Here is a 13,536-nt window from a genome sequence, read left to right as displayed (position 1 = left end):
TCTTCCTTGACATTATCCTGCTCATGCTGAATGGCTTTGTTGCAAAATCAAAATACTCGAGATGCTGAAAATCTAAAATCAGACCATGTTGGAAATATTCAGCATGACAAGGTTGATGTGAGAGAAAAACAGTTAATGCTTCAGACCTATACTAGCAGTAGTGGGGTTAGATATAAAGGCACAATCTAAAATGTGAAAATGGGACAAAGCTTGGAAGATTTGTAAAGTGGATACACGTAGACTTCTACCGGGCATCAACAGGCTGATAGAATGGACAAAGCACGGATGAAGTTTGATACAGTCTGTAGTGACTGTTTTTAGGATGAACAATGACATTCATTATAAGCTTAAGGATTCTAAAGTCGGTGCTGGCGTAGAGGGATATGTAGAGCTGAAAATGTGTTGCTGGAAAAGCGCAGCAGGTCAGGCAGCATCCAAGCAGCAGGGGAATCGATGTTTCGGGCATGAGCCCTTCTTCAGGAATGAGGAAAGTGTGCCAAGCAAGCTAAGATAAAAGGTAAGGAGGAGGGACTTGGGGGAGGGTCGTTGGAAATGCAATAGGTGGAAGGAGGTCAAGGTGAGGGTGATAGGCCGGAGTGGGGGTGGGGGCGGAGAGGTCAGGAAGAAGATTGCAGTTAAGGAAGGTGGGGCTGAGTTCGAGGGTTGGGACTGAGACAAGGTGGGGGAAGGGAAATGAGGAAACTGGAGAAGTCTGAGTTCATCCCTAGTGGTTGGAGGGTTCCGAGGCAGAAGATGAGGCGCTCTTCCTCCAGCCATCGTGTTGCTATCGTCTGGCGATGGAAGAGTCCAAGGACCTGCATGTCCTTGGTGGAGTAGGAGGGGGAGTTGAAGTGTTGAGCCACGGGATGGTTGGGTTGGTTGGTCCGGGTGTCCCAGAGGTGTTCTCTGAAACGTTCCACAAGTAGACGGCCTGTCTCCCCAATATAGAGGAGGCCACATCAGGTACAACAGATGCAGGCACAAGTTTTGCGTTTCTTGCGGTTGCAGGGGAAGGTGCTGGGAGTGGAGGTTGGGTTGGTTTGGGGTGTGGACCTGACGAGGGAGTCACAGAGGGAGTGGTCTTTTCGGAACACTGATAGGGGAGGGGAGGGAAATATATCCCTGGTGGTGAGGTCCGTTTGGAGGTGGCAGAAATGACGACGGATGATACGATGTATATGGAGGTTGGTGGGGTGGTAGGTGAGGACCAATGGGGTTCTGTCCTGGTGGCAATTGGAGGGGTGGGACTCAAGGGCGGAGAAGCGGGAAGTGGAGGTGATACGGTGGAGAGCATCGCCAATCACGTCTGGGGGGAAATTGAGGTCTTTGAAGAAGGAGGCCATCTGGGTTGTATGGTATTGGAACTGGTCCTCCTGGGAGCAGATGCGGCATAGATGAAGGATATGTGGAACAGTCCATCTTCCACAGCTAGACTGGCACCAGTCCCCACCTTTTCCTCCGCTACATCGATGACTGTATCGGCGCTGCCTCATGCTCCCATGAGGAGGTTGAACAGTTATCCACTTTACCAACACCTTCCACCCCAACCTCAAATTTACTTGGACCGTCTCAGACTCTTCCCTCCTCTTCCTAGACCTCTCCATTTCTATCTCGGGCGACCGAATCAACACGGACATTTACTATAAACCGACTGACTCCCACAGCTACCTAGACTACACCTCCTCCCACCCTGCCGCCTGTAAAAATGCCATTCCATATTCCCAATTCCTTTGTCTCCGCCGCATCTGCTCCCAGGAGGACCAGTTGCAATACTGAACAACCCAGATGGCCTCCTTCTTCAAAGACTGCAATTTCCCCCCAGACATGATCGGCAATGCTCTCCACCACATCTCCTCCACTTCCCGCTCCTCTGCCCTGGAGTCCCGCCCCTCCAATTGCCACCAGGACAGAACCCCACTGGTCCTTACCTACCACCCCACCAACCTCCATATACAGCGTATCATCCATCATCATTTCTGCCACCTCCAAACGACCCCAACACCAGGGATATATTTCCCTCCCCTCCCCTATCAGCATTCCGAAAAGGTCCACCCACCTTGTCTCAGTCCCAACCCTCGAACTCAGCCCCACCTTCCTTAACTGCAATCTTCTTCCTGACCTCTCCGCCCCCACCCCCACTCCGGCCTATCACCCTCACCTTGACCTCCTTCCACCTATCACATTTCCAACGTCCCTCCCCCAAGTCCCTCCTCCCTACCTTTTATCTTGGCCTGCTGGACACACTCTCCTCATTCCTGAAGAAGGGCTCATGCCCGAAACGTCAATTCCCCTGCTGTTTGGATGCTGCCTGACCTGCTGCGCTTTTCCAGCAACACATTTTCAGTTCTGATCTCCAGCATCGGCAGTTCTCACTTTCTCCTAGAGGGGATATGTACACAGGACAGGTCGAGAAGGGCACACTGGGGCTTTGTAATTAGAGGCTTGAAGGACAAAACAAGAAGAACCTTCATAAAACACGAGTTCAGCCTGCTCTGAAGTTGTGTCCAATTGTGGACGCCACACTTTAGGGGGAATGTGAAAACATTCGAGAAGTGTGCATTAACGATTCAATGTGATGGTTTCAGGGCTGACGGATTTTCGATACCCGGATAAAGAAGCTGGGACAATCGCCTTAAAGGAGAGAGGGTGGAGGTGTTCAAAATCAGAAATACTCTGCAGAGAGCACATAGGCAGAAACTGTAACCAATGGCGAAAGAGCCGGGATTTAAAGGATCCTAGTGAATGGGCAAAAAGACCAAAAACTGCAAGAGAGGTAAGCAGTCTTCCACCGCGAGAGGTTTGGGTGTATGGCGGAGGCGAAACGCAGCTCTCAAAAGGAATTGGGTCATGATCAGAAAAGGGAGGGTAGGATTAATGGAAAGGCTTGAGAAATGGAATTGTTTGTTCTTGTAGGGAGCCAACCGGTACGATGGGCCGAACAGCCTCCTTCTTCACCGTAACCATTCTCTAACTTACACCAGGATTTCACATTGGGGTCATTGATATTTCACAGATGTTAGTTACTCCTTTTCATGTGTCAGCTTATTTGTTAATAATATTCGATTATCTTCATAATTGAAGGAAATCGTGAAGAAATGAATTTTATTCTATAACTCGACACAAATAAAAATGTACACCAACATAGACTCACTGATCAACAGTTGTAACTACAGTACTCGGTTCGAAAGCCTTCTAAGTTGTGGCAATTATTTTCTACGTTCTGAATAACTTCCAGGAGTTAGTGCAGAGGATGGAGACAGACGATTGAGATGGATGGTCCAAGACAAAAGGTAATCCAATGGCATAGTAAATCCAGAAATGAGTCTGTTTGTACATGTAGTCCCGCAAAGAGACGAGGTAACATTGCGAATGGAACGAACCGAAACTAATTGAACAGGACAAGACCCGGCTGTACCTCCGGCCTTTTCAAACTTAGTGGTGTTCTGAGCATGGAACCATAACTCCAGGGTTTAGATAGAAATATCTTGTTTCTTGCTACATTATTACAGCATCTATCAACACTCATTACATTCACAGAGTTCCGTGGCCCACACTTAATCGAGCGAGTGTCCATGAAGATGTTGATCTGGAACAGGCAGGGATTTGGAGCGGGCTGGCATTGACTGAATTCCAGGGATGGGAAGAATTCTGCCGCTCATCCCATAACCCAGGCGGGATATGGTGCATGGCTTCTCTCCCTAGAGCTTGACACAGAGAGATACAAAGGGACCCCAGACTGGGTGGGATGCTGGATAACCAAGGTACCCTGGGGAGCAGCAAGGGTCATTCATTCACTGAGAACTGAAGCTATGGCCACAGCTAGCAGACCAATGGGAGGCCAAGCACAAGACTGCTTTACACAATGTGTACACAGACGGAGCAAATAGAAAAGAAACACGTAACCAAAGAAATATATATATATTTAAAAACTTTAAAACGATCTTACCTCACTGAAAAAAATAGAAAATCAAGTTGGAGCCTCTAGTGATTTTGCAGTCAGCGGGGCAAAGCGAGATGAATGACAAATGCGGGCAGAGAGGTTATATACAGAAAACAGAGTGTGAACCGGCTGTGAAATCAGGCGTGTAGGTAAAAAGGTGTTTTGTATCTAACTTATTGTTTTGTAGGTAATTCTCTGTTTGATAACAGCGAGAACATTAGGACCAATTGACTGAACTTTTGATTGAAACAGTATGTTTAACCGTTGTCCGTTACACAACTGAGTCCAACCATGTGTCTGTTAAAACTGCAAATAGAATTTCCTGCCACATATTTTGTGAGTATTCCTTTGCCTATACATACAATTGAATCTCTTCACTATTTTTCATGTTGTCAATATCTGGCATGTTACATCATCGAGCTGGAGACCGGGAATCCCCGGTTCTGGGGAAGAGTCAGACTAGGCTCTTTTTCTCTCTCTCCACAGACGCTCCCTGACTTGCTGAGTTTCTTCTCCACTTTCTGTGTTTGTTTCAGGTTTCCAGCATCCGCAGTATTTTACTTTTATACCAGTATCGCTTGCTGAGCTGAAATATGGCCTCATTGTTAGTGATGGAGTCCACTTCTTCAAATATCCACTGCAGCATCATCAAACTGTCGAGTGAGATCAAGAGATTAATAATGAGATCCAGAAATTGGGGGAGTCGTCTTTAAACGCCTTGAATGACTGTAGCTCGGAGAAGGAAGGTTGGTGAACAGCACTCATGATTTAGTTGGTAGATGGGGTGTGTGTAAAGAGGGAGACTGAGGGAGCACAGAGTTTTTGTGAGTGTGACCTGTCAGTGCTCTGCGTGTCCCTGTAGATATTGTACAAGCCCAGACATTCAATTCATCAGACTTATGTTACACCTTTGTTCATTCTTATTCCTAGAAATCTTGCACCCAACCTGAACATTAAGCCACAGCTAACTGTTGCCTTGTAGATACTGTATTATTTATGAGGGACACAGACCACTTCCGTCAGGATTGTCTATTTGATGCGATGGGTGATTCGGACCATCTTGTTGTGTGAGCTCTAGTCCACGCAGCGACAGGGTCAAGTCAATGAAAATACCGAATGCCACTTCCTTGTTAACTACAGCACCGCACAAGTCTGGAACCTCTCGGCCGGCATTTGAGGAAAGATGAAGTCTTAACATTATCTGAATATGGGATATCCTACCAGAAACAAAGGTGAAAGTGGAATCCATAAAAGGAAATGGAGAAGCATTTGAAAACGATAAACAGTGAAAATGACTCGGTCTTTTCGCACCAAGGACTGTCTAATAACCGTCTTCCGCTGTATTGTAGCATTCTAGGTGCTGTGAACACTTAACCTGGTCAGAATCATCAAAGAAGAATTGGCATACAGCCCTGTTTAAGATTTTCCTGTGACCGAAAGCAATCACGAGCGACTTTCTTGGCCTCAGTGAGCTCAGTTAGGAAAACAGCGAGCTGCATGTCAAGCGAACGGTCCCTCAGGGCGAACCAGTTCGAACCGCATCCTTTACCCCACCAAAAGAACTCGTGTCCTGCCACCGTTACTCTCTACGCTACTCCAAGCGATGCAATTGTTAATGCCCATGGACACCCTATCACACAATGTTCACTGTAGTTCAGTTCCCCTAGCCGAGAATCTCTGTTTGAAATCGACAAGCGTTTAGTGGTTAATTTTTGAAATGCCCGTTACATTGTGTTACACTGTCCAGTCACTCTCAACCAAAGCTTTCAATAAACACTGTAATACGCACTTTCAATCGCTGACTTCATTTACAAAAATTAAAGAAAAGTATCAGTAATGCAAAACATGTTGAGCGCCATTTCTCTTCCATCCATAATATTTTTGTTGCCCTCCAAACAACTGCACCAAAGTTGTTTTGTTTTTAAAAACTGATCTGCTTCTTCCCCCTTTTCATGGAGACTGTTGTAAAACCATCAATTAATCTTTTTTTTCGACGAGTATATTTTTGGAGTGTGATAAAATTGAAACACGAGTGAAAGTTAAGGACTTTACATCTTTCAGATACATGCTATAATTGTAATTCCGCAAAATCAAATAAACTATTTTCATAAATGCCAATTCGAGCGTTACAATTGGTTCCATCTGATTATAAACAAGGTTGTAAATATATGTTGAACTGCTTTAGCATTCTAATGTAGAAACTTATTCGACGAACAGACACCAATAGATATATAAACTGTCCAGAAATGCTTCAAACCATAAGACCCAACGCATTTTGGCAATCGATATTACAATATTTCTCTGGAGATTTTATCCTTGAGCATTGATTGCAATAATTCAGTCCAGTATTGCAATACTTCAAGTTACTTCAAAGAAATAACCCAATATTCAGGGCCGTTAGTCTGAAGTAAATTGTAAACATGTACTTTGCAAGTAGGATGTTGATTGGACACATTTGGTATCAGGCTTAATACAAGTCCACACTCTCGCTAATCAAGTACTAGACTCCAGAAGTAATGGCAAACCACACCAAAACATCTCAGCCACAGAGAAACTTCTTTGGGTGAAAACACGTTGATCCTAATGAATAACTTTATTGGATGTATATACAATGAGCTTCGATGTTTGTATGATCCAGATGGCGAACTATTAATAAGAAATTTCTCTGGAGCGTTTAATTGTGACAAAAGAAACGATGAGGTTAAAAGACTGTGGCAGCTGGAAGTCTGGCGGCAGTAAAACTGGCCAGTATTTGATGTTTTGTTAAGATTCCCAATCACACAGACAGACAACCGTCTCGAGGGAATGCTCTTTTCAGCATACAGACGGAGGATAACTGCATTTTAAAATATCAGCATTGAAATACTGCGGGTGTTAGAAATCTGAAATTTAAAATAGAAAATGCTAGGAATAGCTAGCAGGTCAAGCGGCAGCTGTGGAGCGAAAGAACAAGCTTGTTGTTTCAGAGATAGATGTTGCCTAATCATTGCCGTCATTTTCTTTCCTTCTTGAAAGGAGGCGTCAATTAAATAGGCTTTCACTTGTACATGGATAGAAACTGTTCCTGTCGAAATCTACAGAGTGGTAGTAATGCAAGCGTTTAGAAAGACCGCCTCCTTATTGTCGACTATAAACGATTTACTTGAAGTCAGCAGTTTCGATGGAATGTTATTACATAAATCTCTACATTGAGGAATGAAATTACAGTTACTTTAAAATAATCAAAATGCCATTTCAATCACTTCAGATCCAGCCCATTGCTGCACGTTTAGCAAGGGCAGTACACGGGGCACGGTTCCAAATAGGAACGATAACATTTAGTTCCAACATGTTTCACGTGACTCGAAATGGTATTTTTCTTTTGGAAACCAGGCCAGTAACTCATAGAAAAACCAGATGGTCATGAATAGCTAAGGAGACAGGTTTCCTTGTTATTTTCACGTTAATATTTCACGATCTATGAACCGGTTGCTGAACTGAAGACGTCAGAATATACAAATACTTCAACAAAACGTTGCTAAGGCCCGGACGTTTTCAAGATTCATCGCCAGCATGAGACCCATACGTTCTCAATGGTGCTGCACTGAGTATCTCAACCGACCTAAAACTTTTACAAAGTTTTATTTAATATCTAAAGCGCACCTATCGATTAATTAATAAAGCCCTGTCTCCAGTTAATGTTTAAGAGTGTCTTTTTCCATAGTTTTTATGACAGTATTGAATTTCTATTACCCATCCCGCGAACACACATCATTGACACGTTTCTTCAGACTCGAACAAACTCCCGGGATATCTGTCGATAAAATTAATGAGAAATGGAAGGCACGTCCAGTTCAAATCCACTTGGATAAAAAAAAACTGAAAATGGTGAATTGTCATACATATAATATATTGAAGTTTGAAACAAAGTTGAAGTTAGTAATGTCAGTTTTGGATCTTACAAATCTGGATAAAACTGCTCAGATCATAAAGCTAGCTAGCTAAACCAGCTTCTTCTGTTTTGTGGGGCTGGTTAGTAAGAGTACTGGTTTACTGTCCTCAGTCTTCATCAACACTGAATTCATAACCATATTTACATACGGACCGAAGGCGGTAATATCTAGGAATCTAAATCACTTAGCTGGAAAGTCTGATGGTCGCCTTTATTTATACAAATATATTATCATTGATGGACAGCGCCTCGGTCCGCTTGCTATTCAGTCCGCAGCTCTCGCTCTCTCTCGGGTGTATCCAGTGCCCAGAATGAGTGTTGCTCCAGTGTCCCTCTGTTGGCCTCCTTCGCTCGTTTACACTTTACACATCCATGTGAAACCTCAGACTTTACATACGGACGATCAAATTACGAAATATACATCTAATTGGAAATCCGGAGTTAACTGACATATATTTTCCGCTATATGTGCGTCGTCTTTATAAACACAAATATTTAATTTCAAGAAATAGGATCTCGGGCTTAATGTGATTTGCCATGCGCCGTGTCTGTCCTCGCCTTCCCCTCAACCCCTACCCTACCCCCCACCCCCCTCTGTTTTCTTGAAACTATGCAGTGTTCAAGTATTTATCACAATGGTTTGTTGTAATCTGCAGTCAGGCGGTAGTTCATTACAAAAGCACAGATTGGAACACGGGGTTCCTCGCAGTGTCTGTACAGTGAAGGTCCGATTCGGATTCTTCTGGGTCCAGGCGGCTTGAGGAGTCCACTGTGTGTGTGGGGGACAGAGAGACTGCAGCCGCCTGGCAAACTGGGCTCCCCATCACACCCACTCCCTTGGGCGAGGAACCACTCCGCGCCACGGGGCTGCAGTGATCGCGCTCGTACTCCTCCTGAGCCCTCTGCATCTTCCGCTTCTTCATCTTGCTTTTGTGGAAGTGAAAGGTGATCAGGGAGACGGCAATCACACCGACGATCAGCGTCACCAGCACGATAAGAACCACAGTGGCGGAGAAGGAGTACATTAACTTTCCCACTTCGGTTACGCAGGTGCCATTGGCGTGAGAAAAGTTCCTGTTTCCACTGCAAGAGGACAAAGAAAGCGGCAATTCTTTGTGTATCCTGGCACTCATTTGTTGGGCAGGTAAGTATCCGTTTCTCAGGGCTGCTGATCAGTCGCGCTCCCTCACACTGGCGTTATGATACCAGTCGCTCCAGAGAAATGAATGTCCTCTTCAGGGCTGCCGGGAAAGGGACCCAGTTAGAGGCAAACAGAATTCCAATGTGCAAGTTTAAGATCAGGCAATGGTGTCAACAATATGATATTAAATTACATGAAACCACCCCAACCCCCCCAATCCAGGTCCAACTGAATGGCATGTAGACACAACTGTATTGTGCTTACAAAAGCAAATCAAGAACTGTTTCAAAATTCAAAGCTGGTTGGCTTTGTGATGGGGGTGCAATGCAAAGAGAAAAGACGGTCCACCACTGGTGGTGTAATGCGTCTATGCGCGTCTGTCTAATCCATAACGTTGTGCGATGAAGCAATCGCTGGGGGTAACAAAAAGCCTAGCGACGAGAGAGACAGAGAGAAAGCAACCACCTCAGCCCAAATAACCCTATGCTCATTGCCAGACTGCTGTTCGTCTGCTCGCTTTGATTTACGCTGCACTCAGTCAGTCTGACAGGCGCAGATTTGTTTTGAAACATTAGTTGATGGCAGTCAAAATAATGTTGAAAACTGCATTGTTAGCGGCTAGCATGCACAGGGTGCATAGGTTCAAACTAGTTCTACAATATTAATGCTGGGAGCCGGCTGTGTCACATTTCTTTTACACGTAACAAATCTTGATTCCAGTTCAGTTACATCACTCACTTACAGCTCAGTCTCTGCAATCACTCCATCACTTTTATCTCCGCACTCTCAGAAGTCCAAACGTGTGCTCGTTACAAAGATAACAGCCACGCAAACAAAAAAACAATCATAGCCTACCCCGGGAATAGCAGCAAAGTAACGTTGGGTTGATCTGTTATAAAGGACGCAAAAAAAAGTCAGTTGCAGCATTAATAAAGGGGGCGGATTAAACTGCCAATCAAGTCAGTTTTGCAGAGCTGTGGGCTCACGCAAGCAGCAACCACAAAACTACAGACCGATACCGCTACACGCCTATGGGAAAGAGCTACTCCAAAAGAATTTTTTTTAAAAACTGACACTTAGTTCTCCTCAAAGTGACTTCGAATGCTCTTTGCTTGGAGTTTAAAATGAAAGATTTCCAGATGGGTTTTCCTACCTTGGTTGAGTGGCGAGTCCTGCTGTTCCGGAAGCTAAGAGCTCAAATAACGAAATAATATTAAGGCAGTTCAGTGAAACAATGTGAGTAGCACAGCCCCAATAACCGGAAGTACGTATTCTCTTAGACAACCAAAAATATCACTGATCTCATCCAGTTACTTGCTATTTCCCATTCATTTCAAATATTGTCCGTCCTTTGCAGTTTTTCTCGCCAAATTTCGGGTCCTATAGTGTATATTTTTTAAAATGTCATATTAATTCCAGGGGAAGGGAGGATTGAAGCAGAAAATGTACACAGGCGTCTGCAGAGGCAGTTGGATTCTATTGCCTTATTCACCTCATCCAATTTCCAGCGGTACACTTCGATCCCTGTGCCCTCTGTCGAATCTGCCAATAACATCGTGCGGTTCATTTCATCTGCATTGACCAGTCAAGTCCATCTGCTCTGATGAAGTCCAATTTAGCCTAAACCAATCAGAATTGGATTTTGAATCCCTTTTCTGTAATATGATCTCGTTACACCATTAGTGTAGAATGTTGAACTGGTATTGGAAATTCCAGTGTAATCTCTGCATGCAAGAGGTGCCTATTTTATAGCATTGCAGAGAAGGGATTGTGAGTGAATGACATCTGGTATGTAACAACTAGCTTCGTATTAGATCAAATGAGGGAAAGTAATGATTTTGGAGCCGAGTGACTGGACCCATTAGCTCACGTTGGAACTGCCTATTAGAGGCTAAAGTGTGTATTTTATCTGAAAGGTGGATATTCTCCATGTTAGAAATTCCAAATCTGGCTTCAATTTAGAAGCATTCCAATTAAACTCAAAACAACTGATAACAGAGGCATGAAGTTAAATGATATTCAACTTTTCTGTTGTGAAAATGTATGGGTGGTGCAGATTCTGTTGATATTTTCATATAACTAGTGTCATTGGAAATTATTCATCAAGTATAACTTAATTTAGTCAATATTAATTTGATTTCAGCCACATCATGTCTAAGTGACTGAATAAACCAATTTTGCTCACGCAAAACTTAAATATTTAAGGCAAAACAAAACTTAGTTGGATAGAAATTTATAAAAAATTTCTTTGAAGAAAGCTACACTCAAAAAACTTGAAGTGACTTTCTAACAGCTTCAGATGGTTGGACTATCGATAGAAAAATAGGTCACTTTTGCTCCCTCAGGTTTCTGATCCTACATCAGCTGTGGAGATTGCCATGGAGAATTTTAAGAATCTCCCTAGTGAGAAAACCCTACTCAGATCTGTTCTCTACTTATTCTCTCAATCTTCAGTATGCCATTTCTAAGTCAGGCTAATATTAACCTAATAATTTGTTTCATAGATATTGCTTGATAAGTTTATTTGATATTTATTTACATTTTTCAGTTGATTAAAAAAAAGACGGGAATGCATGACTCTATTCTATTAGTTTTAATCTATTAGACTAAATTACTAGATGACTGGACTAGATTTCTAAAACAGACTTCCACAAATCCATGATGCTTTCCCAAGTACTTACCCAAGATTCAGAAATAAGCCTTTCTTCAAACATCTTATTTAAATGTGTGATAAGAATTCGGTATGCCACTTCTCAGTTAGGCTAATATTAACCTAATAATTGGGTTCTGAGATGTTGCTTGGTAAGTTTATTTAGTATTTATTTTCATCTTTCATTTGTTTAAACATCTTACTAAAATGTTTGATAAGACTTCAATAATGCTTTATATGAGAACTCAATCTTATTTTGTTTATTAATAATATCAATTGGCTAGCTATAACATCAACAAGATTCATTACTTTTACAATCATCTGTTTCAAGAATGGCTATTTGTTAGTAATTTTTAAAATTAGTACATGCAATTCATACAAAATACAGCGTGGGAAATGGCTGAACGAACCATGATCTTGTTAGCATTACAATGAAAACAATATAAAAATGGACAATTTAATCCAAAATCTAAGTGTTTTACCAACACTTCATCATGGGACATTGTAAGACTCAGAGAAAGCCGAGTTACGGTATATTATTCTCATCATTGTTATGGTTCTATTCGCCGAGCTGGGAATTTGTGTTGCAAACGTTTCGTCCCCTGTCTAGGTGACATCCTCAGTGCTTGGGAGCCTCCTGTGAAGCGCTTCTGTGATATTTCCTCCAGCATTTATAGTGATTTATATCTGCCACTTCCGGTTGTCAGTTCCAGCTGTCCACTGCAGTGGCCGGTATATTGGGTCCAGGTCGATGTGCTTATTGATTGAATCTATGGATGAATGCCATGCCTCTAGGAATTCCCTGGCTGTTCTCTGTTTGGCTTGTCCTATAATAGTAGTGTTGTCCCCAGTCGAATTCATGTTGCTTGTCATCTGAGTGTGTGGCTATTAAGGATAGCTGGTCGTGTCGTTTCGTGGCTAGTCCTTGCATGGGACTTTGTACACTGCATTGGTTTTGCTCATGCTGGGTATCAGGTCCTTTGGCCTGGTGAGTTGTTGTCTGAGAGTGGCTGTTGGTTTGTGTGCTGTTATGAGTCCTAGTGGTCGCAGTAGTCTGGCTGTCAGTTCAAAAATGCTCTTGATGTATGGTAGTGTGGCTAGTCCTTTGGGTTGCGACATGTCCTCGTTCTGTTGTCTTCCTCTTAAGTATCTGTTTTTGGTGAATACATTGTATAGGTGTTCTTCTTACTCTTTTTGCAGTTCTGGTGTACTGCAGTGTGTTGTGGCTCTTTTGAATAGTGTCTTGATGCAACTTCTTTTGTGTGTGTTGGGGTGGTTGCTTTCGTAATTCAGGACTTGGTCTGTGTGTGTGGCTTTCCTGTATACCTTTGTGGTGAATTCTTCGTTAGATGTTCTCTGTACCATCACGTCTAGGAATGGGAGTTGGTTGTCCTTTTCTTCCTCTCTAGTGAATCAGATTCCTGTGAGTGTGGCGTTGATGATCCGGTGTGTGTTCTCTATTTCTGTGTTTTTAATGATTACAAAGATGTCATCCACATATCTGACCCAGAGTTTGGGTTGAATTTGTGGTAAGACTGTTTGTTCTAATCTTTGCATTACCACTTCTGCTATGAGTCCAGAGATGGGTGAGCCCATGGGTGTGCTGTTGATTTGTTCATATATTTGGTTGTTGAATGTGAAGTGTGTTGTAGGCACAGGTCCAGTAGTTTGAGTATGCTGTCTTTGTTGATAGGTTCAACGTCCTGTTGTCTGTTCTGTATGTCCAGCAGGTTGGCTATTGTTTCTCTGGCTCGGGTTTTGTCGATAGAGATGAACAATGCCGTTACATCAAATGAGACCATGGTTTCTTCCTTGTCTATGTGTATATTTCTGGTGATGTCCAAGAATCCCTGTGTTGATTGTACAGAGTGTCT

General features: G+C 43.1%; 1 protein-coding gene across 3 annotated transcripts; it reads right to left on the bottom strand.

Annotated features, from left to right (window-relative positions):
- Positions 1–8,468: 8,468 nt before the first annotated feature.
- On the bottom strand, positions 8,469–10,224 carry LOC132816770 (uncharacterized protein C11orf87 homolog). 3 transcript variants are annotated; one of them, XM_060826698.1, is made up of 2 exons: positions 10,166–10,224; positions 8,469–9,112 (listed from the first exon to the last, which is right to left on the bottom strand). In XM_060826698.1, exon 2 carries the CDS (start codon positions 9,002–9,004, stop codon positions 8,543–8,545), a length of 462 nt encoding a protein of 153 aa, XP_060682681.1. In that variant the 5' UTR covers positions 9,005–9,112; positions 10,166–10,224; the 3' UTR covers positions 8,469–8,542. The 3 variants fall into 3 exon arrangements, with proteins under 3 accessions (XP_060682681.1, XP_060682683.1, XP_060682682.1); XM_060826700.1 differs by lacking the exon at positions 10,166–10,224 and adding an exon at positions 9,868–9,902; XM_060826699.1 differs by lacking the exon at positions 10,166–10,224 and adding an exon at positions 9,755–9,857.
- Positions 10,225–13,536: the final 3,312 nt, after the last annotated feature.

The sequence above is a fragment of the Hemiscyllium ocellatum genome, chromosome 6 (genome assembly GCF_020745735.1).
Source record: "Hemiscyllium ocellatum isolate sHemOce1 chromosome 6, sHemOce1.pat.X.cur, whole genome shotgun sequence".
Taxonomy (NCBI): Eukaryota; Metazoa; Chordata; class Chondrichthyes; order Orectolobiformes; family Hemiscylliidae; genus Hemiscyllium; species Hemiscyllium ocellatum.
Note: the sequence above shows the minus strand (reverse complement) of the source record. Positions and strands in the feature narration are given on the sequence as shown.

Coding starts and splice junctions, on each gene's coding strand:
- LOC132816770 (XM_060826698.1), bottom strand. CDS start 9,004: ATGAGTGCCAGGATACACAAAGAATTGCCGCTTTCTTTGTCCTCTTGC.